The 25,490-nt window shown below is 46.5% G+C and overlaps 1 protein-coding gene across 2 annotated transcripts in view; it reads right to left on the bottom strand.

The window, feature by feature from the left end:
* BCO1 (beta-carotene oxygenase 1) overlaps positions 1-24,747 on the bottom strand; it is an 81,389-nt gene extending 56,642 nt beyond the window's left edge. For both annotated transcript variants that reach the window (XM_063945780.1, XM_063945781.1), the window contains exons 1-2: positions 24,521-24,747; positions 4,100-4,228 (exon numbers count right to left, since the gene is read on the bottom strand). In XM_063945780.1, coding sequence (XP_063801850.1) covers positions 4,100-4,228; positions 24,521-24,617 — 226 coding nt within the window. In that variant the 5' untranslated portion in view covers positions 24,618-24,747. The remainder of the gene's footprint in view (positions 1-4,099; positions 4,229-24,520) is intronic.
* Between the last annotated feature and the right edge of the window lie 743 nt (positions 24,748-25,490).

Here is a 25,490-nt window from a genome sequence, read left to right as displayed (position 1 = left end):
AATCTACTATATGACTCAAGCAGAGCGCTAGTTGCACAAAACTGATTTCTCAGGTTACAGTTATTACTGGAGCAGCTCCTGCAGCTGTTCATATAGCCAGGGCTTATTTCCAGATAAAATTGGTGTGACAAAGGGGTGTGGTTCGTTTTATCGACAGTGTCTAGGTCGACAATGTTTAGGTCGACCACTATAGGTCGACAGTCACTAGGTCGACAGGGTTTCTAGGTCGACATGTGCTAGGTCGACAGGTCTAAAGGTCGACATGAGGATTTTTTTTTGTGTGTGTCGTTTTCTTCGTAGAGTGACCGGGATCCCAAATTAGCGCACCGCGTCCCCTCGCATGGCTCGCTTCACTCGCCATGCTTCGGGCATGGTGCCTTCGCTCCGCTACCGCTTCGCTCTGCACACTTTACCGTTCCAATCGTAGTCCACGTGGATCGTTAAGTATGAAAAAATCCCCCCCCAAAAAAATGTGAAAAACTCATGTCGACCTTTAGACCTGTCGACCTAGAAACCCTGTCGACCTTCCATCCATGTCGACCTAGTGACTGTCGACCTATAGTGGTCAACCTAAACATTGTCGACCTAGACACTGTCGATCTTCAGACCGGATCCCGTGACAAAGACAGCACAAATCTAAAGAGCCCCATACACTAGAACGATAATGCCCGATTTCATCTAATTTTCGGGCATTCGGGCCGATATATCGGGTGAAATCGGGAATTTTTTGAGGTGCTTCCGATCCGATGCGTGTTCCCGTGAGGGTCAGATCGGCTCCCCTAGATCGTTAGTGCTGCACTCGTGATATGTCGGTTCCCGCGGGCATGGCTGGGATCGCATACGATATATCGCATGCACCAAATTGTATGGAACCAGTCCCGGGAAGCTCCCGGGAGAGTTCAAGGGAAATCGCCTCCGACTTCAGCCTCAGACATATCGTTGTAGTGCATGGGGCCTTTAACATGGGTATAAAATTGCAGGACTGTGGCTGGAGAGAATCCGAGCCAGAAGTTGCTGTTAGCCAGGGCTGAGAAGCAGCTGATTGCAGGCAGCACCTGTCAGTTTGTGCTAAAAGGGTTTCAAAGACGAGAAGCATTACTCCTGATGACGGACAAGCTGACCAGGTGATTGGCCATGGGGTGGCTACTGTTAGGGGTCCTCCTGGACCTTAGGGTCCACCGGAGAATTGGTGTATGTATTTTGAAGACTCTGTGAACTCTGCTTTGCTGTAACTGCCTGTGACTCCTGCACCTGCTTGTGTAACTGCCTGTGACTCCTGCACCTGCTTGTGTAACTGCCTGTGACTCCTGCACCTGCTTGTGTAACTGCCTGTGACTCCTGCACCTGCTTGTGTAACTGCCTGTGACTCCTGCACCTGCTTGTGTAACTGCCTGTGACTCCTGCACCTGCTTGTGTAACTGCCTGTGACTCCTGCACCTGCTTGTGTAACTGCCTGTGATTCCTGCACCTGCTTGTGTAACTGCCTGTGACTCCTGCACCTGCTTGTGTAACTGACTGTGACTCCTGCACCTGCTTGTGTAACTGCCTGTGATTCCTGCACCTGCTTGTGTAACTGCCTGTGATTCCTGCACCTGCTTGTGTAACTGCCTGTGATTCCTGCACCTGCTTGTGTAACTGCCTGTGACTCCTGCACCTGCTTGTGTAACTGCCTGTGACTCCTGCACCTGCTTGTGTAACTGCCTGTGACTCCTGCACCTGCTTGTGTAACTGCCTGTGACTCCTGCACCTGCTTGTGTAACTGCCTGTGATTCCTGCACCTGCTTGTGTAACTGCCTGTGACTCCTGCACCTGCTTGTGTAACTGCCTGTGACTCCTGCACCTGCTTGTGTAACTGCCTGTGATTCCTGCACCTGCTTGTGTAACTGCCTGTGATTCCTGCACCTGCTTGTGTAACTGCCTGTGATTCCTGCACCTGCTTGTGTAACTGCCTGTGACTCCTGCACCTGCTTGTGTAACTGCCTGTGACTCCTGCACCTGCTTGTGTAACTGACTGTGACTCCTGCACCTGCTTGTGTAACTGCCTGTGACTCCTGCACCTGCTTGTGTAACTGCCTGTGATTCCTGCACCTGCTTGTGTAACTGCCTGTGACTCCTGCACCTGCTTGTGTAACTGCCTGTGACTCCTGCACCTGCTTGTGTAACTGCCTGTGACTCCTGCACCTGCTTGTGTAACTGCCTGTGATTCCTGCACCTGCTTGTGTAACTGCCTGTGACTCCTGCACCTGCTTGTGTAACTGCCTGTGACTCCTGCACCTGCTTGTGTAACTGCCTGTGACTCCTGCACCTGCTTGTGTAACTGCCTGTGACTCCTGCACCTGCTTGTGTAACTGACTGTGACTCCTGCACCTGCTTGTGTAACTGCCTGTGACTCCTGCACCTGCTTGTGTAACTGCCTGTGACTCCTGCACCTGCTTGTGTAACTGCCTGTGACTCCTGCACCTGCTTGTGTAACTGACTGTGACTCCTGCTCCTGCTTGTGTAACTGCCTGTGATTCCTGCACCTGCTTGTGTAACTGCCTGTGACTCCTGCACCTGCTTGTGTAACTGCCTGTGACTCCTGCACCTGCTTGTGTAACTGCCTGTGACTCCTGCACCTGCTTGTGTAACTGCCTGTGATTCCTGCACCTGCTTGTGTAACTGCCTGTGATTCCTGCACCTGCTTGTGTAACTGCCTGTGACTCCTGCACCTGCTTGTGTAACTGACTGTGACTCCTGCACCTGCTTGTGTAACTGACTGTGACTCCTGCACCTGCTTGTGTAACTGCCTGTGACTCCTGCACCTGCTTGTGTAACTGCCTGTGACTCCTGCACCTGCTTGTGTAACTGCCTGTGACTCCTGCACCTGCTTGTGTAACTGCCTGTGACTCCTGCACCTGCTTGTGTAACTGCCTGTGACTCCTGCACCTGCTTGTGTAACTGCCTGTGACTCCTGCACCTGCTTGTGTAACTGCCTGTGACTCCTGCACCTGCTTGTGTAACTGCCTGTGACTCCTGCACCTGCTTGTGTAACTGACTGTGACTCCTGCACCTGCTTGTGTAACTGCCTGTGACTCCTGCACCTGCTTGTGTAACTGCCTGTGACTCCTGCACCTGCTTGTGTAACTGCCTGTGACTCCTGCACCTGCTTGTGTAACTGACTGTGACTCCTGCACCTGCTTGTGTAACTGCCTGTGACTCCTGCACCTGCTTGTGTAACTGACTGTGACTCCTGCACCTGCTTGTGTAACTGCCTGTGACTCCTGCACCTGCTTGTGTAACTGCCTGTGATTCCTGCACCTGCTTGTGTAACTGCCTGTGACTCCTGCACCTGCTTGTGTAACTGACTGTGACTCCTGCACCTGCTTGTGTAACTGCCTGTGACTCCTGCACCTGCTTGTGTAACTGCCTGTGATTCCTGCACCTGCTTGTGTAACTGACTGTGACTCCTGCACCTGCTTGTGTAACTGCCTGTGACTCCTGCACCTGCTTGTGTAACTGCCTGTGGTTGAAAATAAGTATATCTTGGATTTTACTCCGGTCTGTGTGATTCTTGTTACATTGGCCTCAAACAGCCACATGTACTCTGTGCTTCCGACGTAACCAGCAATCTCCATCCATGCCTTATCAGAATAAAAAAGAGGGTCATTTTCGGGGCTCTAGACCACCGGTCTGGGCTACCTGGGATTACCAGTTTCTTGGGCCATACATATGTTTGTAAGTGCATCTGTATCTTTTGAGATAATTACTGCTCTGTATGCAAGTACAGGAAATCTGTCCTACCAGCTTATTTCTCTTCTACAGATGGAGCCACGTTTATCTTGGCTTCTCTGCTGTGCCTAGTCACACCATGATTTATTAGCATAAGGCCTTCATCTATTGTTCTCAGCTGCAATACAATACAGAGAGAACAATACATCAGGGGATTAAGTCATTACAGCAGGGGATTAAGTCTGACTGCCCTGGCGCAGTTAATCTTATTAAAGGCCAAGATAAAGATGGCTCTATCTGTATATCAGCATGCCCGTATAGGCAATCCCATGCATCATGCATATCTAGGCCTTCCCATGCAACACTGTAACATCTAATGACACACGCTTACCATTTTTAAAAGTGAAACTGTGCAGCAAAGAGAGACCATCAAACCAGTGGTTGTATGACATCTCCCCGACGGAGTGTATTCCGGGGCCATTGCGCAGCAGCGTTCCCTGCAGCCAGTTTGGAATCTGCCCTGTGACAACAAAGAAAAAGCTTTATGAGGAACAGAGCACAAAACCTTTTCTCCTTTTCCTTATTGTCAACCATAAGCGACACAGCATCCGGCAGGGCAGAGACATATGGTCAAAGCCTTCATTTCAGCCTTAAAGTGTTTCTTAGAGCCACCAATTTTGTGCCCGATAACCTAATTCCAGAGCCCAACTTTCAAGATTCATGTACAACATGCTCAACCAACCCACTGGACGCCTGATGCCTTGTCCCTATTAGGACCATCTTAACAGCACTGTAGGACCTGGGCAAAGCAACGTACAAGGAATAAATTAAAAAAAGTCATACATTACCCGTCCATTGGCCCTGCACTATCTCTCCATATTCTTCCATACAGTGATGACTGTCAGCACTCTGATTGGTGGATAGCCCCAGCCATCCATCCGTCAGCATGCTGACAGCCAATCTCTGTGTGGCTGCAGGCTGGAAGGTAGGTAGAGAACGCTTCCTGGATGCTATGATTGTGTGTAATTCACAATAAAAGCAGCTGCGCAGCATTCTCTGCCTACCTCCCAAGAAACTCCGGAGGCACCAGCCCAGGGAACAGATGCCCCTCCAGGACAACCCCTGCTCAAAGACCCCTAGAATCGTGTACATTGTGCCAATACATAAAGATGGCCCTGGTCCCTATGACAAAAATAACAATGTAATCGATATATATATAAATGTGAAAGCCCTCACTTTCTCACTGACTGGCTGACTGACTCAGGTATTCTTCAGGTGGGAAATAGGAAAACTACCCCTAACCCCCCCCCCCCACCCTTAGGGGATGAAAAATGGGGTTGACATAATGACGTCATTCCCGATGCGTGACTTGCATTGCGTAAATCATAAAGCCCAAACGGACAATCGGATCAACATACGGATTACACCTCCAGTGTGTAGAATTTAATAAACTACAAAAATAGTCCTGTCACTTTTTACCGTATCTGCTACGGGTGCTCCTCGGGTAATGGCAAGAACCATGGATTAATACAGAGGTTCCCAAACTGTGTGCCGTGGCTCCCTGGGGTGCCTCGGGACACTTGCAGGGGTGCCCTGGGTTGGTGGTCCAGGACCAATTCAAATTATTCATGGTCAATATAATAGGCAAAACCAGTGCTGGTGGCTGCCAGTCGTAAAATATGTGGCCAAACAGAAGCAAATCTTGTCCCTCCCCACACAACTGACCCTAAGGATGACATATATTATAAACGCTATCTACTTAATGTAATATTTCTTTCTAAATTTCTCAATAAGAAATTTTTGGCCTAGGGGTGCTGTGAAAAAAATTCTGATATTCTAGGGCGCCGTGATTCAAAAAAGTTTGGAAACCACTGGATTAATATTTACTTACATTAACACACCTCAAATTTACATCTCTATAGATTTACCACATTTTTTACACTCATTTATATTTACAACCATGAAAATCAGAAACTCCCGTGAGAAGAACGGGTAGAACAGCTGGTACAATATATAATATATTTGGATGAGCACTCCTCCAGAATCACTGTCCATTCCCATTCTCCCCTAATATGAGCAATAAAACACCCAAAAACAATAAAGGCTCTGGTTAAACGAGCAATGGTAGAGACAAACGTCTAATCCCAATTGTACAGCAGCTCCCAGTTTAGAGGGAATTGTGAACCTATGAATAATTAGCAAACCAAAAATGTGTGTATGGAGAGGCAAGAGAACTCCTCACTACACTTAGGAAGCGGTCCGTACAAATGGACCAAGTATTAAATGCTTTAATAGCATAAAACAATTACGAGTAATTAGGCACACATAAAAAAGGATTTTTCCTTTCATAATAAAGGTTGAAGGCATAATTGAATCATAATTATTCATATCTGTATTGCTCCAAACACGGAGGTAAATGTCCACTTTTGATAACGTAGTAAATAGTAATACCAAAACAAATAGATGTTAATTTCTCCAATAAAAGAGATGAGGGATAGATATCCACGTATTTGACCCAATAGATATTTTCACACGATAAACATTTATTCCATGTAAATAGTAATTGCTGTAATATACAAGAAGCAGTATATAAGTCCGCTATCTAGTCAAATGAACAGCGACTCCTTAAAAGGCAATTGGCAGAAATAGCATAGGCATTTTTTCAAAGTTAAGGCCAATTGGGCACAAATCCTTCCTTTTATTTATACACAAACGCCAGGGATTGTAGACACAAAGTCCTCTTTCACAACTGATAGTGGTGCTTACATCACAGCCGGACTGGTGTTGCTTTGGTCCCATATGGCCGTCTAGACAACCGGAAGTGTGCAGAAATAATTGTCCCAGATCGATAGCAGGCCTTTTAACAGTTGAACGCTGCGTAGCGATCATTTAAAAAAAATTGCAAAACTACGCAAGTGTATGGGCCGCAATGCGCACGCGCGGCATATGGGTACAAAGAGCATCATTGTTTTGCACTGCTTCCATTCGCACAGCCGATCACAAGGAGATTGACAGGAAGTGGGAGTTTCTGGGTGTCAACTGACCGTTTTCTGGGTGTGTTTGGAAAAACACAGTCGTGTCCAGGCGTTTGCAGGGCGGGTATCTGACGTCAATTCCGGGACCTTCATCGCAGCAATCATCGCACAGGATAAGTAACTACAGGGCTGGTCTTGTTTTGCACAAACTGCTTTTGTACCGCTCGGCTGCACAGGCGTTCGCACTCAGGGGTGTATCTAGGGGTCTGAGCGCCCCTGGCAAAGTAAAGGACTGGCGCCCCACACCCGCCCATATTTGAAATATCGAAGGCGCATGTGCCAAAAAGGGGGCGTGGCCACTCAATAGTACTCAAATACAAATTACACCACTCAGTAGCATTCCTTACTAACATTACACAGCACAGTTATGTCCGTTGTTTCACGTTACGCTACACAGTAGCACCGCTTATACACATTATGCCATACAGTAGGGCCTATAATATATATATATATATATATATATATATATATATACAAAAAATGCTAACCCAGTATACCATAATATATATCCATTCCAATAAGAAGAGGTGCACTCACCAGGGACTTTTCAGCAGGTTTTATTTACTCACATCACCAATGCAGACAAAAACTTAACGTAACCTTTCTCAAGACATCCCACCAGTAGAAGAGACACACACACACACACACACACACAAACATATATTATATATAGTGGTCATAGTGGAAATTGTGAAGTGGAGGTATGGAAAAGTGAAGGTTGCAATTATGTGCGCGCCGAAGGCTTGTGCACTCAGGGAAAATGAGGTGTGGCCACTCAAAGGGGGCATGTCCTTAAGTGTAGTGTACGACATCATATACCCCTTATACACATTATGCACCACAATAGTAGGACCCCTTATACCATCTAGTACTAGTGCCCCTTACACATTATGCCACACTGCATGAGCCACAATTCACATTATGCAACACTGCATGAGCCAAAATTCACATTATGCAACACGGAATGAGCCAAAATTCACATTATGCAACATGGGGGTAAATTTACTAAGGTGGGAGTTCTATTTAAGATGGGATGTTGCCCATAGCAACCAATCAGCTTCTACTTCTCATTTACCTAGCACCTTCTAGAAGATAATACCTGGAATCTGATTGGTTGCTATGGGCAACATCCCATCTTAAATAGAACTCCCATCTTAGTAAATTTACCACATGGTATGAGCCAAAATTCCCATTATGCAACACAGACTGAGCCAAAATTCACATTACCCCACACAGAATGAGCCAAACTTCACATTACCCCACACAGTATGAGCCAAAATTCACATTACCCCCACCCACATTACCCCCCAAAATTCACATTTCCGCACACAGTATGATCCAAAATCCACATCACCCCACACAGTATGAGCCAAAACTCACATTACCCCACACAGTATGATTCAAAATTCACATCACCCCACACAGTATGATCCAAAATTCACATTACCCCACACAGTATGATTCAAAATTCACATCACCCCACACAGTATGATTCAAAATTCACATCACCCCACACAGTATGATCCAAAATTCACATCACCCCACACAGTATGATCCAAAATTCACATTACCCCACACAGTATGATTCAAAATTCACATCACCCCACACAGTATGAGCCAAAACTCACATTACCCCACACAGTATGATTCAAAATTCACATCACCCCACACAGTATGAGCCAAAACTCACATTACCCCACACAGTATGATTCAAAATTCACATCACCCCACACAGTATGATCCAAAATTCACATTACCCCACACAGTATGATTCAAAATTCACATCACCCCACACAGTATGATTCAAAATTCACATCACCCCACACAGTATGATTCAAAATTCACATCACCCCACACAGTATGATTCAAAATTCACATCACCCCACACAGTATGATCCAAAATTCACATCACCCCACACAGTATGATCCAAAATTCACATTACCCCACACAGTATGATCCAAAATTCAGGGACAGGGAGAGTGACAGCAGGCACATAGTTACAGGGAGAGTGACAGCAGGGACAGTGACAGAGAGACAGCAGGGACAGTGACAGACAGAGTGACAGCAGGGACAGGGAGAGTGACAGAGAGTGACAGCAGGGACAGAGAGAGTGTGACAGCAGGGACAGGAAGAGTGACAGCGGTGACAGAGGGACAGAAAGAGTGACAGAGGGACAGTACCTGAGCAGCTGATGGGGCTGTGGTCGGCGGCGGTGCAGAGGCTGAAGTCAGCGGCAGTGAGGAGAAGGCCCTGGGCAGTGGTGGTGACCAGGAGAAGGCCCTGGATGGCGTAGCGGAGGATGACATGGGCGGCAGCGGCGGAGGACATGGGCGGCAGCGGTGAAGAGGAGGAAGCCCAGGGCAGCGGCTGTGTGGAGATGGCCTTCGGTCCCTATGACCGTGGCGTCACCATTTGAAATCTATTCCAGTGTATACCGGCCCACTTTGAGCATTATATATATATATATATATACACACACACACACACACACACACACACACACACAATATTCCCCAGCACTCCAGGATCCCCTTAGGGTAACGTGTTCCAGGCCACTCCTAGGGGGTATGTGCCCCAAAATATGCAGGCAGGAATGAACAGGCAGAACTCGGAGACTCCTAAATAGTAAAATATCCCAAAAGGGTGGTTTCATTAATCTACATTTTGGGGATGGTCTTCCTTTCAGGTCCTGAAGAAGGGGAAATCACCTCCGAAACATAAATTAATAAAAGCACCCTCTTGGGACATTTCACTATTTTCGAGTCTCTGAGTGCCACTAAATAATCGCAGGGTGGTGGCGGCACTCTTCAGACTTGCACAGTGTCCGTGGTATATCCCCGAAACATGACGGCCTAATGGTCAATAAACGGACACTGCCTTAAGGACCCTGTGCAAGTCTGATGAGTGCCGCCACCACCCTGCGATTATATATATATATATATATATATATATATACATATATTGTGTACAAAAGGTGCAAATAGCGCTACAACCTGAATATTCTATAACCAGATATCCCTGAGATGGGAGATCATAAATTACACATGAAATAGTGCAAAGTATAGCAAATTAATTACTTAGAAAACACTCCCAAAATAAATGGTGTCGCAACCAGATTTCAAAATGTCCAATTCCCAGGGGAACTTAATTTTCAAATTTGTTTCTAGTGGTAAATCGGTTGCGCCTTCAGTGTTCGTGAATAATACGTTGCAAATCCTTAAGTGATAGTTAAAATATGCGTACCAGACATACGTGGAACATTCGCCTTATTTAGGGTGTCTTTGCATCTGGATGTTCCTTACTCGTACTGACTCTCCGTTCCCATCCGTCCAGGCATTGGTGTGGAGTTTGTACGTATATGCAAGACAGTGTGTCAATATACTGCTCTTAAAAAGTGACTTGGTGCTATTTTTGTGCAAAGTTTGCAATAAAGTGAGTATGTGCAGAAGAAGTGCTGTAAGTGCTTGTTAAAAATATATATAATATGAATAAAAATGAATATGTTACTGGCAGTGTGCTAATTCCCTTTTTTCCTTAGGTAATGTGCTTAAATACCATTTATTAAGGGTGCAACACCATATAGCTCAGTAATTCAGAGGAGATCTAGAGAGGAGGTATATTTATATGAGGCACTTACATCTAAAGTTGCAATGAATAAAAAAGATGCTGCCGTCATTCCGTCATCAGACTTATATACAATTTAGAAATGCATATAAGCTTATCTGTTATTTCCTCAGATAGGAGCGGAGTGCCGGTAGGTGCCCAACGCGTTTCGTCCCTTAGTTCATCTCTGGGACTTCCTCAGAGATGAACTAAGGGACGAAACGCGTTGGGCACCTACCGGCACTCCGCTCCTATCTGAGGAAATAACAGATAAGCTTATATGCATTTCTAAATTGTATATAAGTCTGATGACGGAATGACGGCAGCATCTTTTTAATTCATTGCAACTTTAGATGTAAGTGCCTCATATAAATATACCTCCTCTCTAGATCTCCTCTGAATTACTGAGCTATATGGTGTTGCACCCTTAATAAATGGTATTTAAGCACATTACCTAAGGAAAAAAGGGAATTAGCACACTGCCAGTAACATATTCATTTTTATTCATATTATATATATTTTTAACAAGCACTTACAGCACTTCTTCTGCACATACTCACTTTATTGCAAACTTTGCACAAAAATAGCACCAAGTCACTTTTTAAGAGCAGTATATTGACACACTGTCTTGCATATACGTACAAACTCCACACCAAGAATAAATGTCAACGTTTCGGGGACCAACTCCCCATCTTCCCCGAAACGTTGACATTCATTCTTAATACATGTTATATTTGTTTACACTGACTCCGAGTGCCGCCTCGTTTTGCTGTCTATATGAGGCGTGTGTCTTCTGTGGAGGGCCCCATCGCAAGCAGGTTCCTTGGTTGGATCAACTGAGTGCCGAAACGCAGGTGTGTGTGTGTGTGTGTGTGTGTGTGTGTGTGTGTGTGTGTGTGTGTGTGTGTGTGTGTGTACACACACACACATATATACACACACATATATATATATATATATATATATATATACACGTATACATACATATACACACATACGTGTATATATACATATACAGGTTGAGTATCCCTTATCCAAAATGCTTGGGACCAGAGGTATTTTGGATATCGGATTTTTCCGTATTTTGGAATAATTGCATACCATAATGAGATATCATGGTGATGGGACCTAAATCTAAGCACAGAATGCATTTATGTTTCATATACACCTTATACACACAGCCTGAAGGTCATTTTAGCCAATATTTTTTAAACCTTTGTACATTAAACAAAGTGTGTGTACATTCACACAATTCATTTATGTTTCATATACACCTTATACACACAGCCTGAAGGTCATTTAATACAATATTTGTAATAACGTTGTGTATTAAACAAAGTTTGTGTACATTGAGTCATCAAAAAACAAAGGTTTCACTATCTCAGTCTCACTCAAAAAAGTCCGTATTTCGGAATATTCCGTATTTCGGAATACTTGGATATGGAATACTCAACCTGTATATTATACATTTTTTATATATTTGTACCCCCGAGCACTTCCCCCCCTCCACGTTAGTCCCTCACCCGCACTGACGCCCAGGATCGACCATAGCAGGCAGCCGCTGTCACAGGAATTGGCGCCGGGATCCGACACCGCGCTACAATCAAGAAACTACACCTTACCAGCGGCCCTTGCCTCAGTGACCTCCCGGCAGCAAAGGCTGCTGGGAGCTGTAGTTTATGTAGTTTTCTGATTGTAGCGCTGTGTCGGACCCCGGCGCCGCGCCCAATTACAGTGACTGCCGCTGCTGCGGCTTCCTGCTATGGTCTTCAATGCAGCCAGGTGTCAGTTTGGCGTGACGAACTACCGGGGCAGGGGGGAGACACACCTTGGGGGGCGGGAGAGGACAGGTGCTTAATATTAAATCTACCTACTGGCCGCGGGTGGCACCGCTGGGCAGCGCCCCTCCTCGGCTGGCGCCCCTGGCAAGTGCCATCCTGGCCAATAGGTAGATACGCCCCTGTTCGCACTCTTGCAAAGCGAAAATACACTCCCCCGTGGGCGGCAACTATGCGTTTGAACGGCTGCTAAAAGTAGCCAGCTAGCGATCAATTCGGAATGAGGGCCATAGTCCTGTGTTGGCTGTATTACTTGTATGCAGTGGTACTTGAATATCCTCCTACCGTATCAGTTGTACACTTGCAGTTTGAGGTACCCGTGCAGGGGTGTGGTCTTTCCTCGTAGAGACTTCCCGTAGCCGCTGCCCTGTACGGCCGTACTTCCAGATGCTGTGCGGGATCGACTCCTCTGCTATCATCTACGCATTTCACCTGTAATAGGCTTCTTCAGGATGGCTGAGTACACATATATGTTTTTTTTTTGTTTGTTTTTTTAAAGCAACCTTTTTCAATTCAAAATCTTAGGAATAAAATAGTTTTTTTAAATATTTGTTTAAATGTTCGGTCCATTTATGCCAGAACAATGTTTAAAAGCACCCAGCTCTTTACACCCACTACCTGCATCTGCACCCCTTTGGAAAGATAAAACTAAGATCAACCTGTACCAGAATGACAGGAAGGAAAAAGTATGGCGAAGGCTTTGAATGGCCGAAGCGTACCACATTATCTGTAACACAGTGGAGGCAGTGTGATGGCTGGGTATGCATGGCTTCCAATGGCATTGGGTCACGAGCGTTTATTGATGATGTGACAGAAGATAGAAGCAGAAGGGGCGTACGCAGACATGCACAGGTTGGTTTATCACTCTGGGTGGCGACTATCTGATCGCAGACCTCTGCAAATTCACAGAGGTGTGATCGGGTCTGAATTACTGTAGGCCCAAAGTGTCTGCTCAGATTCAGTCTATTTAGCAAAGTTGAGTGGATGGTGCTTCACAGTACATACGGACAATAACAAAAAACCGTACTGCGAAAGCAACCCAGGAGTTTTTTTAAGGTAAAGAAGTAGAACATCCTGTAATGGCCAAATCAGTCACCTGATCCTAACTTGACCGACCATGCATTTCACTAAGTATAGTAACAAGAGTATGTACTGTATTATAGATCAATTTAGTAAATCATTCTTGGAAATCACCAAAAATGAGCCCATTGCTTTGAGACATTCAAGATTAGCTCCAAACCAATGAGTAAAAATTACAAAAATGTAAAACTGATACGAAGGTATAAGCATTGTAATGAATAAGGCCATCAATTTCAATGTTGTTTGCACAGGAGCACAAACAACATCACCGAAATGAATGTGAAAAGCTCGGTTTATGGAGTTTCCCATAGAAAAATTAGCTAGTTATAGAAGGGTCTGACAATTAGAAACCCTTCAGGTGTGTCAGGTGTAAGCCAGAAAATCTTTCTTTGTTTCCTGTCACCAGATACCCCAGAGTTATTTGTAATTTTCTAATCACTAATTACAGGGTTGGATGCACACATGACTCTCAAAAAGCACCTAAAATAAAAGTCACAACTCCATGACCTATCCAGAGTTAGTCTCAGACTTAAATCTTGACTCCCGCCCCTTGGCTGCACCTCAGATTCGCCTCCGACCGCCTGGTATGAACTTACACCCTTGCTGAGAACTGTCTGTTCATTTAACTGAATGTGCACATATGAGGGGTGTGCAATAAGTTTCCGGAAGCAAGTACAGGTTGAGTATCCCTTATCCAAAATGCTTGGGACCAGAGGTACTTTGGATATGGGATTTTTCCGTATTTTGGAATAATTGCATACCATAATGAGATATCATGGTGATGGGACCTAAATCTAAGCACAGAATGCATTTATGTTACATATACACCTTATACACACAGCCTGAAGGTAATTTTAGCCAATATTTTTTGTAACTTTGTGCATTGAACAAAGTGTATCTACATTCACACAATTCATTTATGTTTCGTATACACCTTATACACACAGCCTGAAGGTCATTTAATACAATATTTTGAATAACTTTGTTTATTAAACAAAGTTTGTGTACATTGAGCAATCAGAAAACAAAGGTTTCATTATCTCACTCTCACTCAAAAAAGTCCGTATTTCGGAATATTCCATATTTCGGAATATTTGGATATGGGATACTCAACCTGTATTATATTTACAAACAAAGTGAACATCATTTTTTTCAAAGTATTCACAGGAAGAGTCTATGCAAAGTTGCATGCACTCAAACCACTTGGTGAAGCAGCTGGAACAGTCCAAAGCAGGTATGTCTTCTACATACTGGGTGAAGGTTACCAGTGCCACTTCCGGTGGCACGCCTGGATATGGCTTCCAGCATTTGCGTCAGGCAGTGGTTGGCGTACCAGTCCCCAGTAAGGGTGTGCTGCTGCACGAGTGGTACAGTAGCTCCATGACCAGTCTTGGTCATAAAAACAGCCATCATCTGCTTGACCACGCTGTGCTCACGACTGAAATTCTGTGGCAGCGCACCTCCAACTGATGTCCACTGGGCCGACTGTTGTTTGGTCTTGGGTCGAAACTGTAGATCCAAGATTCATCGCCACTGACGATCTCCCATATAGAATTTGAGTGACAGCCATCAAACCTGGCCAGCATGTTGCGGCACCAAGTCCCCCACGAGCCTCCTCCTGCTCCCGAGTCAGCTGATGGGGCACCCAACATGCAGAAACCTTGCTCAGGCTTTTCATGGAGTATCAAGGGGAAGGATCCCTGATGAGATGCCTATATCCATCTCTAACTGTGCCATGGTCACCCTTTCATCCACCTCAGCTATGGCCCGCACAGCAGCCACTTTATCCTCAGTGATGGCGGACACAGGTCGGCCACAGCACTTCTTATCTTCCAGGGATCGTCTCCCTCACTCGAGCAGAGTGGTTCGGGATGGTGCATGCATTGCATTACGCGGTGATTCATAAGCGACTGCGGATGCAGCGAAGATTTATTCACAAAGTGAGTGACAGGTAGGGACCGATAATGGGATGTAATGGGGGGCGGCTACAAAAACGTAGACATGGGCGTGTTTTCTGCGCAGCTGTACTGGTCCTGGCATCCTAGTTGAGATGGAAGCATAGAATCGCTCAGAAGATCGGGGGTTGCGTCCGATCAGGGCCGGTTCTTGCCCTTGCGGCGCCCGGGGCAAAAGTTGGGGGCGTGGCTTAACATGGGGGCGTGGTCAGTCACGCCCCCCATTTGTAGCGCCGCTGAAAAAAAAAAGAAAAAAAAAAGTATACTTACTGTACCCCGCTCCTGTTTCCAGACCCTGCAGACCGGCGCCGCTCTTCTCCTCGGATCTATGGGAGAGACGTCAGTCATGACGTCTCTCCCATAGCACAGCATAAGCGCTAGAGGTCAATTATGACCCCTAGCGTCTATGCCACAATGCTGTGCGGTGCGCGATGACGTCATCGCGCACCGCACACCAAAGGTCCTCTCCATGAAGGGAAACTAGACGCTTAGCGTCTGATTCCCTTCAGAGCGGGGGAGGACCAGCGCCACGAAGGGAAACCAGACGCATAGCGTCTGGTTCCCTTCTCACAGCGGGAGGGGGGGCACAGCGGGGGGACACTGCTGGGGCGCACACTGACAGTGGAGGATCTTGCCATGGTGCGGCGCCCTCCGGATGGCGCCGGCGCCCTCCGGAAGGCGGCGCCCCGGGCAAAAGTCCTGCTTGCCCGTGGCAAGATCCGCCACTGCGTCCGATGTTACGTAAGCAGTGGATCTGAGACGCAGATGGCGGGAGTCTCTGGGCGCGAGACAGCGGCTGTAGCATTAGCATGATTTCGTACATCCGCTGCGCGCACGGCCACAGCAGAGACAGCATTTGCTTCCACCTCTGAATCGGCCCATAGTAACAACGCAATAAATGCTAGAAACGGCTGCTACATGACCGACGGAACACAGAACTCCTCATTCATGTGCTTTGGTGGTGTCGAAATTTTGATCGGTTTAAAAAAGGTTGTAAAATTGACCTTAAGTATATCTTTGTACAGTGATGCAATGAAACAGACGGCATGTGTAATATTTACTCCCACTCTTTTCTAGTTCAAAACAGTGGTGGTCATTCCGAGTTGTTCGCTCGGTAATTTTTTTCGCATAGCAGCGATTTTCCGCTTAGTGCGCATGCGCAATGTCCGCAGTGCGACTGCGCCAAGTAAATTTGCTATGCAGTTAGGAATTTTACTCACGGCTTTTTCTTCGTTCTGGTGATCGTAGTGTGATTGACAGGAAGTGGGTGTTACTGGGCGGAAACTGGCCGTTTTATGGGTGTGTGCGGAAAAACGCTACCGTTTCTGGGAAAAACGCGGGAGTGGCTGGAGAAACGGAGGAGTGTCTGGGCGAACGCTGGGTGTGTTTATGACGTCAAACCAGGAACGACAAGCACTGAACTGATCGCAGATGCCGAGTAAGGTTGAAGCTACTCAGAAACTGCTAAGAGAGGTGTAATCGCAATATTGAGAATCTTTCGTTCGCAATTTTAAGATGCTAAGATTCACTCCCAGTAGGCGGCGGCTTAGCGTGTGTAAAGCTGCTAAAAACAGCTTGCGAGCGAACAACTCGGAATGACCCCCAATGTCCTTATTTAACATTCAATTAAGGGCGAACTAGTGTTTCATTAACCCATAATCCTCTAGGTTATACTTTTTTTTTTTACCTCATACAGAGCAAGTGTGAAACGCATTTTTTTGCATTGTGCGAGCGCACACTTTCACAATCTGCATCTTATTCAGTCTCAAATATGACTTGTCTGCCGCTGCGACCTGGGACCAGATCGGAAATGGGTGTGCAATCACAGGCAGTAGGCATGTGTGCAACCACAGTGGGCGTGCAGTCGCAGAGAAAGCACAGTGAGGGCGCGGTATGGGTATGCCTGAAATGACCGGCGGAACGTCTCATATGCAACATCCTGGAGGGGGCGTGTGCTCTGCCCCTGGTGCAAGTGTAAAATTGATAATGATGAGTGCGTGCGATTGGTTTCAAACAATGCCTGCTGGCTGGGGCATCGCTTCCAAAAAGAGGCTGTCCCATCAGAGCACTTTCCCATTTATGGGGGACATGTACGAAGCAGTGATAAAAGTGGAGAAATGAGCCAGTGGAGAAGTTGCCCATGGCAACCAATCAGCATTGACGTAACATTTATAATTTGCATACAATAAAAGTATATAGAGCAGCTGATTGGTTGCCATGGGAAACGTCTCCAGTGGCTCACTTCTCCACTTTTATCACTGCTTAGTACATGTCCCCCTAAATCTCTTTCACCGCTTCCTTCCCTGTTTGCGCATACACAATTGGTAAAGCTCGCTGTAGCTTGACGAATGAAAAATTGTCTAAAGATAAATAACTGTCCTGATTGGTTCCGGTATGAATGGTCGACCATGTTATGGTCGACAGTCATTAAGTCGACCACTATTGGTCGACATTGACATGGTCGACATGGACACATGGTCGACACATGAAAATGGTCGACACATGAAAGGTCGACACATGAAAAGGTCGACATGAGTTTTTAGACTTTTTTGGGTGTCGTTTTTTGCGTAAAGTGGGAACCCCAATTAGTGCACCGCGTCCCCTCGCATGGTGCCTTCGCTCCGCTACCGCTTCGCTCGGCACAGATTACCGTTCCAATCGTAGTCCACGTGGATCGTAAAGTATGGAAAAGTTCCCCAAAAGAAAAAAAAACTAAAAAAAAACTCATGTCGACCTTTTCATGTGTCGACCTTTCATGTGTCGACCATGTGTCCATGTCGATCATGTCAATGTCGACCAATAGTGGTCGACCTAATGACTGTCGACCATAACATGGTCGACCATCTGAACGGATACCGTCCTGATTTAGATTGCCCACATCTAAATATTTGGGCAGCCAGAGATTCTTCTGTAAAGAATGTCGGAAGGTAAGTTTTCTCACGTAAGCCCTGCAACGGTCAGTGCTAGCAACACTGAGCATTGATAAATAGGAAGAATCCCTAAATTAATTTTTTTCTGGATTTAGGGATCTTCTCTCTTTTAAGTTCTTAATATAATTAATCATACAAAATTGTATTGATACAGTGTGTCATCAGATACTGGTGGTCATTCCGAGTTGTTCGCTCGCTAGCAGTTTTTAGCAGCCGTGCAAACGCTATGCCGCCGCCCACTGGGAGTGTATTTTAGCTTAGCAGAAGTGCGAACGAAAGGATCGCAGAGCGGCGGCAAAGTTTTTTTGTGCAGTTTCAGAGTAGCTCAATACCTACTCAGCGATTGCGATCACTTCAGACTGTTCAGTTCCTGTTTTGACGTTACAAACACGCCCTGCGTTCACCCAGCCACGCCTGCATTTTTCCTGCCACGCCTACGTTTTTTCGATCACTCCCTGAAAATGGTCAGTTGACACCCAGAAACGCCCACTTCATGTCAATCACTCTGCAGCCAGCAGTGCGACTGAAAAGCTTCGCTAGACCCTGTGTGAAACTACATCGGCCGTTGTAAAAGTACTTCGCGCGTGCGCATTGTGCCGCATACACATGCGCATTGTGCCGTTTTTTGCCTCATTGCTGCACAGCGAATGAATGCAGCTAGCGATCAACTCGGAATGACCACCACAGTACACAGCTATTCAAGAAATTATTACACTCTGGGGACAGCTCTGCAGCAGGGTGCTGGCAGCAGGGTGCGGCTCCAGGCACCCTGCAAGCCAAATACAGGGACCGTGGCGTAGTAACGGTGCCACCGAAGGGCCCTGAGCTCTGGGTGACAGAACTGCTCACATACCACTAGTTACGGCCCTGGAGCTTGAGACCTTCAATATGCCCAAAATCCATCCAATGGGAGAGATGTATTACACATTGGAGAGCATTGCAGTGGAGAGAAATAAAGTACCAACTAATCAGCTTCTAACTATAATTTTTCAAACACAGCCTGTTACATGGCAGTTAGCAGCTGATTGGTAGGCTGAGAGGTGGAAGGGGGGGGTTGGGTTTAGGCTGCGGCATACTTGCCTACCCACCTGGAATGGTCGGGAGGGTCTCAAAAATTGGGCGGTCCAAGGAGGACCCAATGACGAGATTCATCATTGTAGCTCCGCCCCCCACTATTCAGTGTCTGCTTTCTTGGCACTGTATAGTGGGGGGCGGAGCCACAATGACGGAGGCTAGGGCAGTAAAGTAGGAAAGTATGGGCTGCGGGGATCGGAGTTAGGTTTAGGCACCACTGGGGAGGGTTAGGCGGCGGGGTGGGGGCAGACTGCGGGAAGGGAGGGTTAGCAGGGTAGATGGGGAGGGTAATTATAGTTACCGAACCCCTTTCGGGATTCTCTCCATTGGGATGCCACTGTCGGTGTTCTGACCGCCGGCATCTCGAATGCCGGTCACTTGTATCACACCCCTTATACACACGGTATCCGTTTGGATGGTCGACCATGTTATGGTCGACAGTCATTAGGTCGACCACTGTTGGTCGACACTGACATGGTCGACATGGACACATGAAAATGGTTGCCGCATGAAAGGTCAACACATGAAAAGGTCGACATGAGTTTTAAAAAATATATATTTTGGGGAACTTTTCCATTCTTTACGATCCACGTGGACTACGATTGGGAACGGTAATCTGTGCCGAATGCAGTGGTAGTGGAACGAGGCACCTTGCCCGAAGCTTGGCGAGCGAAGGTAGCTATGCGAGGGGACGCGGTGCACTAACTGGGGTTCCCCGTCACTTTACGCAGAAAACGACACCAAAAAAAGTAAAAAAAAACTCATGTCGACCTTTTCATACGTTGACCTTTCATGTGTCCACCATTTTCATGTGTCGACCATTGTCCGTGTCGACCATGCCAATGTCGACCAATAGTGGTCGACCTAATGACTGTCGACTATAACATGGTCGACCATTCATACCGGAACCATACACACAGCCTATAAGCCATTTTATAAAATATTTTAATAATTTTGTGTATTTAACAAAGTTTGTGTACATTGAACTATCACAAACCACAGGTGTCACTATCTCGGTCACGCTCCAAAAATTCTCTGTTTCGGGATTATTCCTTATATCCACAATTTTGGTTATGGGAGACTCAACCTGTAGTCCATTCCTGCCTAAACTTTTCTACCAAATAATCCTACAATTGTTCTGTGGATTTGTTTAGGCTCAAAACTACCATCCGATAGGCTGGGAAAAACAGATTGTCCAATCACAGTGCTAAGGGACTTTTAACATTGGCTACCGACCTGTTCATTCGGGTTGGGTATGGAAGCCCGGTCAGAATACCGACACCGGGATCCCGGCCGCCAGAATGCCGGCAAGCGCTAGAAAGGCCCTTGCGGGCTCGCCACAGATTCTATTCCCACTCTAAGGGTGTTGTGGAGACCCACGAGTGGGAATAGTCCTGGCGCAGCTGTCGGTATTCTCGGCGGTCGGGATCCTGGCGTCGGTATACTGACCGCCGGGATCCTGACCCGGCGAAATAGTAACTACATCCCGTTCATTGAACACATAGAATAAATAATAAGATCTAACTGTAAGTGGCCCCTGTAATAATAATATAATGTGAACACTTCATGGTGATCTAAATACAAAATACTAGGGACAAAAAAACCTTGTGTTTTACACTAGGGAACTGGGCAGACAATTCTGTAAAGAACTGTGTTATTGGCACTGTGACATAAAAAGTGCCTAATTAGAAAACACTGCAGTGGAGTGTACGTAATGGGTCAGAGGTCTCCCACAGAGATTACTGCTAGAACCCCCAGTCATTGTTTTATGAGTTGCTGGATTTACATGCTCCAGTTACTGAGCTAGATTAAATGTTATTTAGCTTAGATTCAGATGCACACTGGCTTTGTATGCCTCATTATTTATTAGTACTATAATGTGTACACAGTGTTTTCGCTTTCTTTTATACACTCATTTATGGAACTTTGTACTGAATAATTATATATTACTAGCTTTGATAAAGGACAAAAGGCATCTCCCATTAGCAAAACTGGCTTTGTCAATATATTTCTGCTTGGCAAAGCTAAGAAAGCTATTACCATCTTTTAATATTTGCACAATGAAGCAATTGTTCCTGTAAAAGCCTATGGGGAGTCATTACCTAGTTCATGGTTACGTGGTACATTGCACTGGGATCCGGTCTGAAGATCGACAGTGTCTAGGTCGACAATGTTTAGGTCGACCACTATAGGTCGACAGTCACTAGGTCGACATGGATGGAAGGTCGACAGGGTTTCTAGGTCGACATGTGCTAGGTCGACAGGTCTAAAGGTCGACATGAGTTTTTCACATTTTTTTTCTTTTGTTTGAATTTTTTCATACTTAACGATCCACGTGGACTACGATTGGAACGGTAAAGTGTGCCGAGATAAGCGGTAGCGGAGCGAAGGCACCATGCCCGAAGCATGGCGAGCGAAGCGAGCCATGCGAGGGGACGCGGTGCACTAATTTGGGATCCCGGTCACTCTACGAAGAAAACGACACCCAAAAAAAAAATCCTCATGTCGACCTTTAGACCTGTCGACCTAGCACATGTCGACCTAGAAACCCTGTCGACCTTCCATCCATGTCGACCTAGTGACTGTCGATCTATAGTGGTCGACCTAAACATTGTCGACCTAGACACTGTCGATTTGATGAACCACACCCCATTGCACTACTGTTGCGGAGTTTACAAAGCATGCACATACACCATACCCTCCAGCTGTACCTTTTTGGCAGGAACAGTACCTTTTTTTTTATGATCTGTATCGATTTTTGGCTCTTCAAACTTCCATTGAAAGTATAGGGCAAGGGGCGTGGCCACGCCACTGTGCCCGTGACCACGCCCCTTTTCGAATTTGTACCGGTTTTGATGTGTAAATTGTTGGAGGGTATGCATACACAAGTACACCCCATCTGGGCAACAAGGGGAACTCAGAACAAACTGCCCAACAGTGTATCTTTTGGATGGACTGTCCCAATATGCGAAACGGAAGGGGACATAGCCTCAAGAGAATTTGGACAGTCTGTGGGCAAATCTAGGTGTGGCTTAGACATGAGGGACTACAGCTGGGTATACACATTATATGTCATACGATATATCGTTCTGAAGCAGACTGGGACGATATATCACACACATCGTCCAGTGTTTACCCCCAATCCATTGTTCCTGGCCGCGGTTCATTGAATCATCTCGTTGTATCTGCTTCACATCCAATGGGCCGATTCCACAGCCGATGTGGTAATGCTAAATTCAGCATATAACAATACATTATGCCATCATACAAAGGATTGTGCAGTGTGTTCGGCGGATGCGACGTATTGTTACATCGCCTCTCCGCTGGGTGTGTGTACCCAGCTTTAGAAGAATTCCCCACAAAGGTCACCCTACCAGCTCATTTGTTGACATTATTAAACAGTTATTCAGATTTATAACTTTATACTAAAGGTAGGGGGTGACGTATATGTGCCTGTTTATGGATATAGCATACGGGATCCGGTCTGAAGATCGACAGTGTCTAGGTCGACAATGTTTAGGTCGACCACTATAGGTCGACAGTCACTAGGTCGACATGGATGGAAGGTCGTCAGGGTTTCTAGGTCGACATGGATGGAAGGTCGACAGGGTTTCTAGGTCGACATGTGCTAGGTCGACAGGTCTAAAGGTCGACATGAGTTTTTCACATTTTTTTTCTTTATTTGAATTTTTTCATACTTAACGATCCACGTGGACTACGATTGGAACGGTAAAGTGTGCCGAGCGAAGCGGTAGCGGAGCAAAGGCACCATGCCTGAAGCATGGCGAGCGAAGCGAGCCATGCGAGGGGACGCGGTGCACTAATTTGGGATCCCGGTCACTCTACGAAGAAAACGACACCAAAAAAACAAACAATCCTCATGTTGACCTTTAGACCTGTCGACCTAGCACATGTCGACCTAGAAACCCTGTCGACCTTCCATCCATGTCGACCTAGTGACTGTCGACCTATAGTGGTCGACCTAAACATTGTCGACCTAGACACTGTCGATTTGATGAACCACACCCATAGCATACCTGCAGAGTTTTGGGACCAAGTGGCAAAGCAATCATGGCTCCCCCTCCCCCAACAGCGTGAGACCACAAATCGCAAGATCCTATATAATAAAAGGTTAATGTTGCTCCTCATCTCTATGGGGGGAATTCAACTGTTTTGCGCTTTGGCGGCCACTAGATGGCGTCCGACAGAGCAATTCAATTGTTGCTCCATTCGAGCACGCACAGCCGCTGGCAACGATTACTGTTATGTTGTTCTGTCATGTTGACGAGCTGGTAGCTAGTCATAAATAAACAGCATGTGACATCACCTATTTCCATGTCGCCCGAGCGGTGCGGCTCAGCACAAACGCATCAGATACTGTCTGCAATAGTGTGAACCAGCTGGTGTGGCACTCACTAGAGTATAACAGAAACATGATATTGCTATATGTAGCGTTCTACAATCAATATTAGTATGGGGAAAGTATTTCATCTTCGCCCTATGCCTATAGACAGATACGTTTTGGCTTAGTTCTTGTACAAGTCCACATGACACGCTGTTATTGCCACTACAAGAAGAGATAATGGGGGTCATTCCGAGTTGATCTCTAGCTGCCGTTGTTCGCAGCGCAGCGATCAGTGAAAAAAACGGCAAATCTGCGCATGCTTATGCATCGCAATGCGCACGCGCGACGTACAGATACAAAGTCCTTTGTGGTTTTGCACAGGTTCTAGCGAAGATTTCAGTCGCACGGCACAACGCAAGAAGATTGACATGAAGTGGGCGTTTCTGGGTGTCAACCGACCGTTTTAAGGAGTGCTTAGAAAAAAACGCAGGCGTGTCGGGGGAACCGCAGGCGTGGCTGGGCGAACGCTGGGCGGGTGTGTGACGTCAAAAGCCGTCCCTCCGTTGTTAGAATCAATGCACACGAAGAGTAACTACAGGGCTGGTCTTGTTTTGCACAAAATGATTTTGCAGGTGCTCTGCTGCACAAGCGTTCGCATTCCTGCATAGGTAAAATACACTCCTCGGTGGGCGGCAACAATGCGTTTGCACGGCTGCTAAAAGTAGCTAGCGAACGATCAACTCGGAAATAATGACCCCCAATATTAGAATATATGTTATTTACCCTATCATCGTGGGTTAAGTCCATGAAGTGATTCTACTGTGTTTGTTTCCATCCTCTCAGCCCTGTATGAGTGAAGTGCTCAGGTGATACAGTATGACAGCCGCTGGATGCTGCACTGCTCCCTCCTGTCCTGTACAGAAGAGAGAGGTACTGACCATCACTCCTTACCTTGCACTTGTGCCTTCACAGGCTCAGGACACTCCTGACGGTTTCTGGAGAAGATGACACCTACTACAGTCTCCACCTGGTTATCTCTGCCCTCCATGGCTGGTACACAGGCTGGAAGAGGAGGGCTCAGCTCTCCTTTCCCCTGCAGCCACTTGCTCTCCTCCCAGCTTATTTATAGAGATGTCTTGGTCAAAGTACAGCTGGGCTGATGATGGCGTGTTTACTACAATAGCACGACACCCCCACACACTCACCCCCCCCCCATCCTATCACATGGCAGAAGCAAGGATCTTATCTGTGTTCCAGAGGGGAAGAAAAATAAGAGAGTGCATCAAGCCCCGGATTAACCTCTACACTGCCAGAGAGGCAGAAATATGATTTCATTTAGGTTCTTTTTTTTTTTTTTATTAATAAAGAACACAAACCACAAAGGCATAAAATCAATGACTGGATTCTGCAGAACTGTGCAACAGATAATCACTGAGACAATGGTGGTCACTCCGAGTTGATCGCAGCCAGCAACTCTTTGCTGCTGCTGCGATCAACTAGTCCACGCCTATGGGGGAGTGTGTTTTAGCTTAGCAGGGCTGCGTACGCTTGTGCAGCCCTGCTAAGCTAAAAAAAAATTCAAGCAAAAGAAGACTAGACCTGTACCTACTTACCCTGTGCGACGATCTTTGACGTCAGACATCCGCCCTCCGTTCTCCTGGACACGCCTGCGTTTGTCCTTACCACTCCCCGAAAAAAAGGCCGCCAAGAACGCCTTCTTCTTGTCAATCTTCTTTGCGGTCGGCTCTGCGACCTCTTCCTTCGTAGGACGCGCCGTAACCCGGCGACCCCTGTCGCTGGGCAACGTCGCGCACGCGCATTGCGGCCGCCGCGCATGCATGTTCCGGACCCGTTCGCACCGCAGCGACAAACCGCTGAGTGCGAACAAGTCGGAATGACCCTCAGTATTCCCCCCGTGTAC

Source organism: Pseudophryne corroboree, chromosome 11 (genome assembly GCF_028390025.1).
Source record: "Pseudophryne corroboree isolate aPseCor3 chromosome 11, aPseCor3.hap2, whole genome shotgun sequence".
Lineage (NCBI taxonomy): Eukaryota > Metazoa > Chordata > Amphibia > Anura > Myobatrachidae > Pseudophryne > Pseudophryne corroboree.
This window is presented reverse-complemented; position numbering and strand designations above follow the sequence as displayed.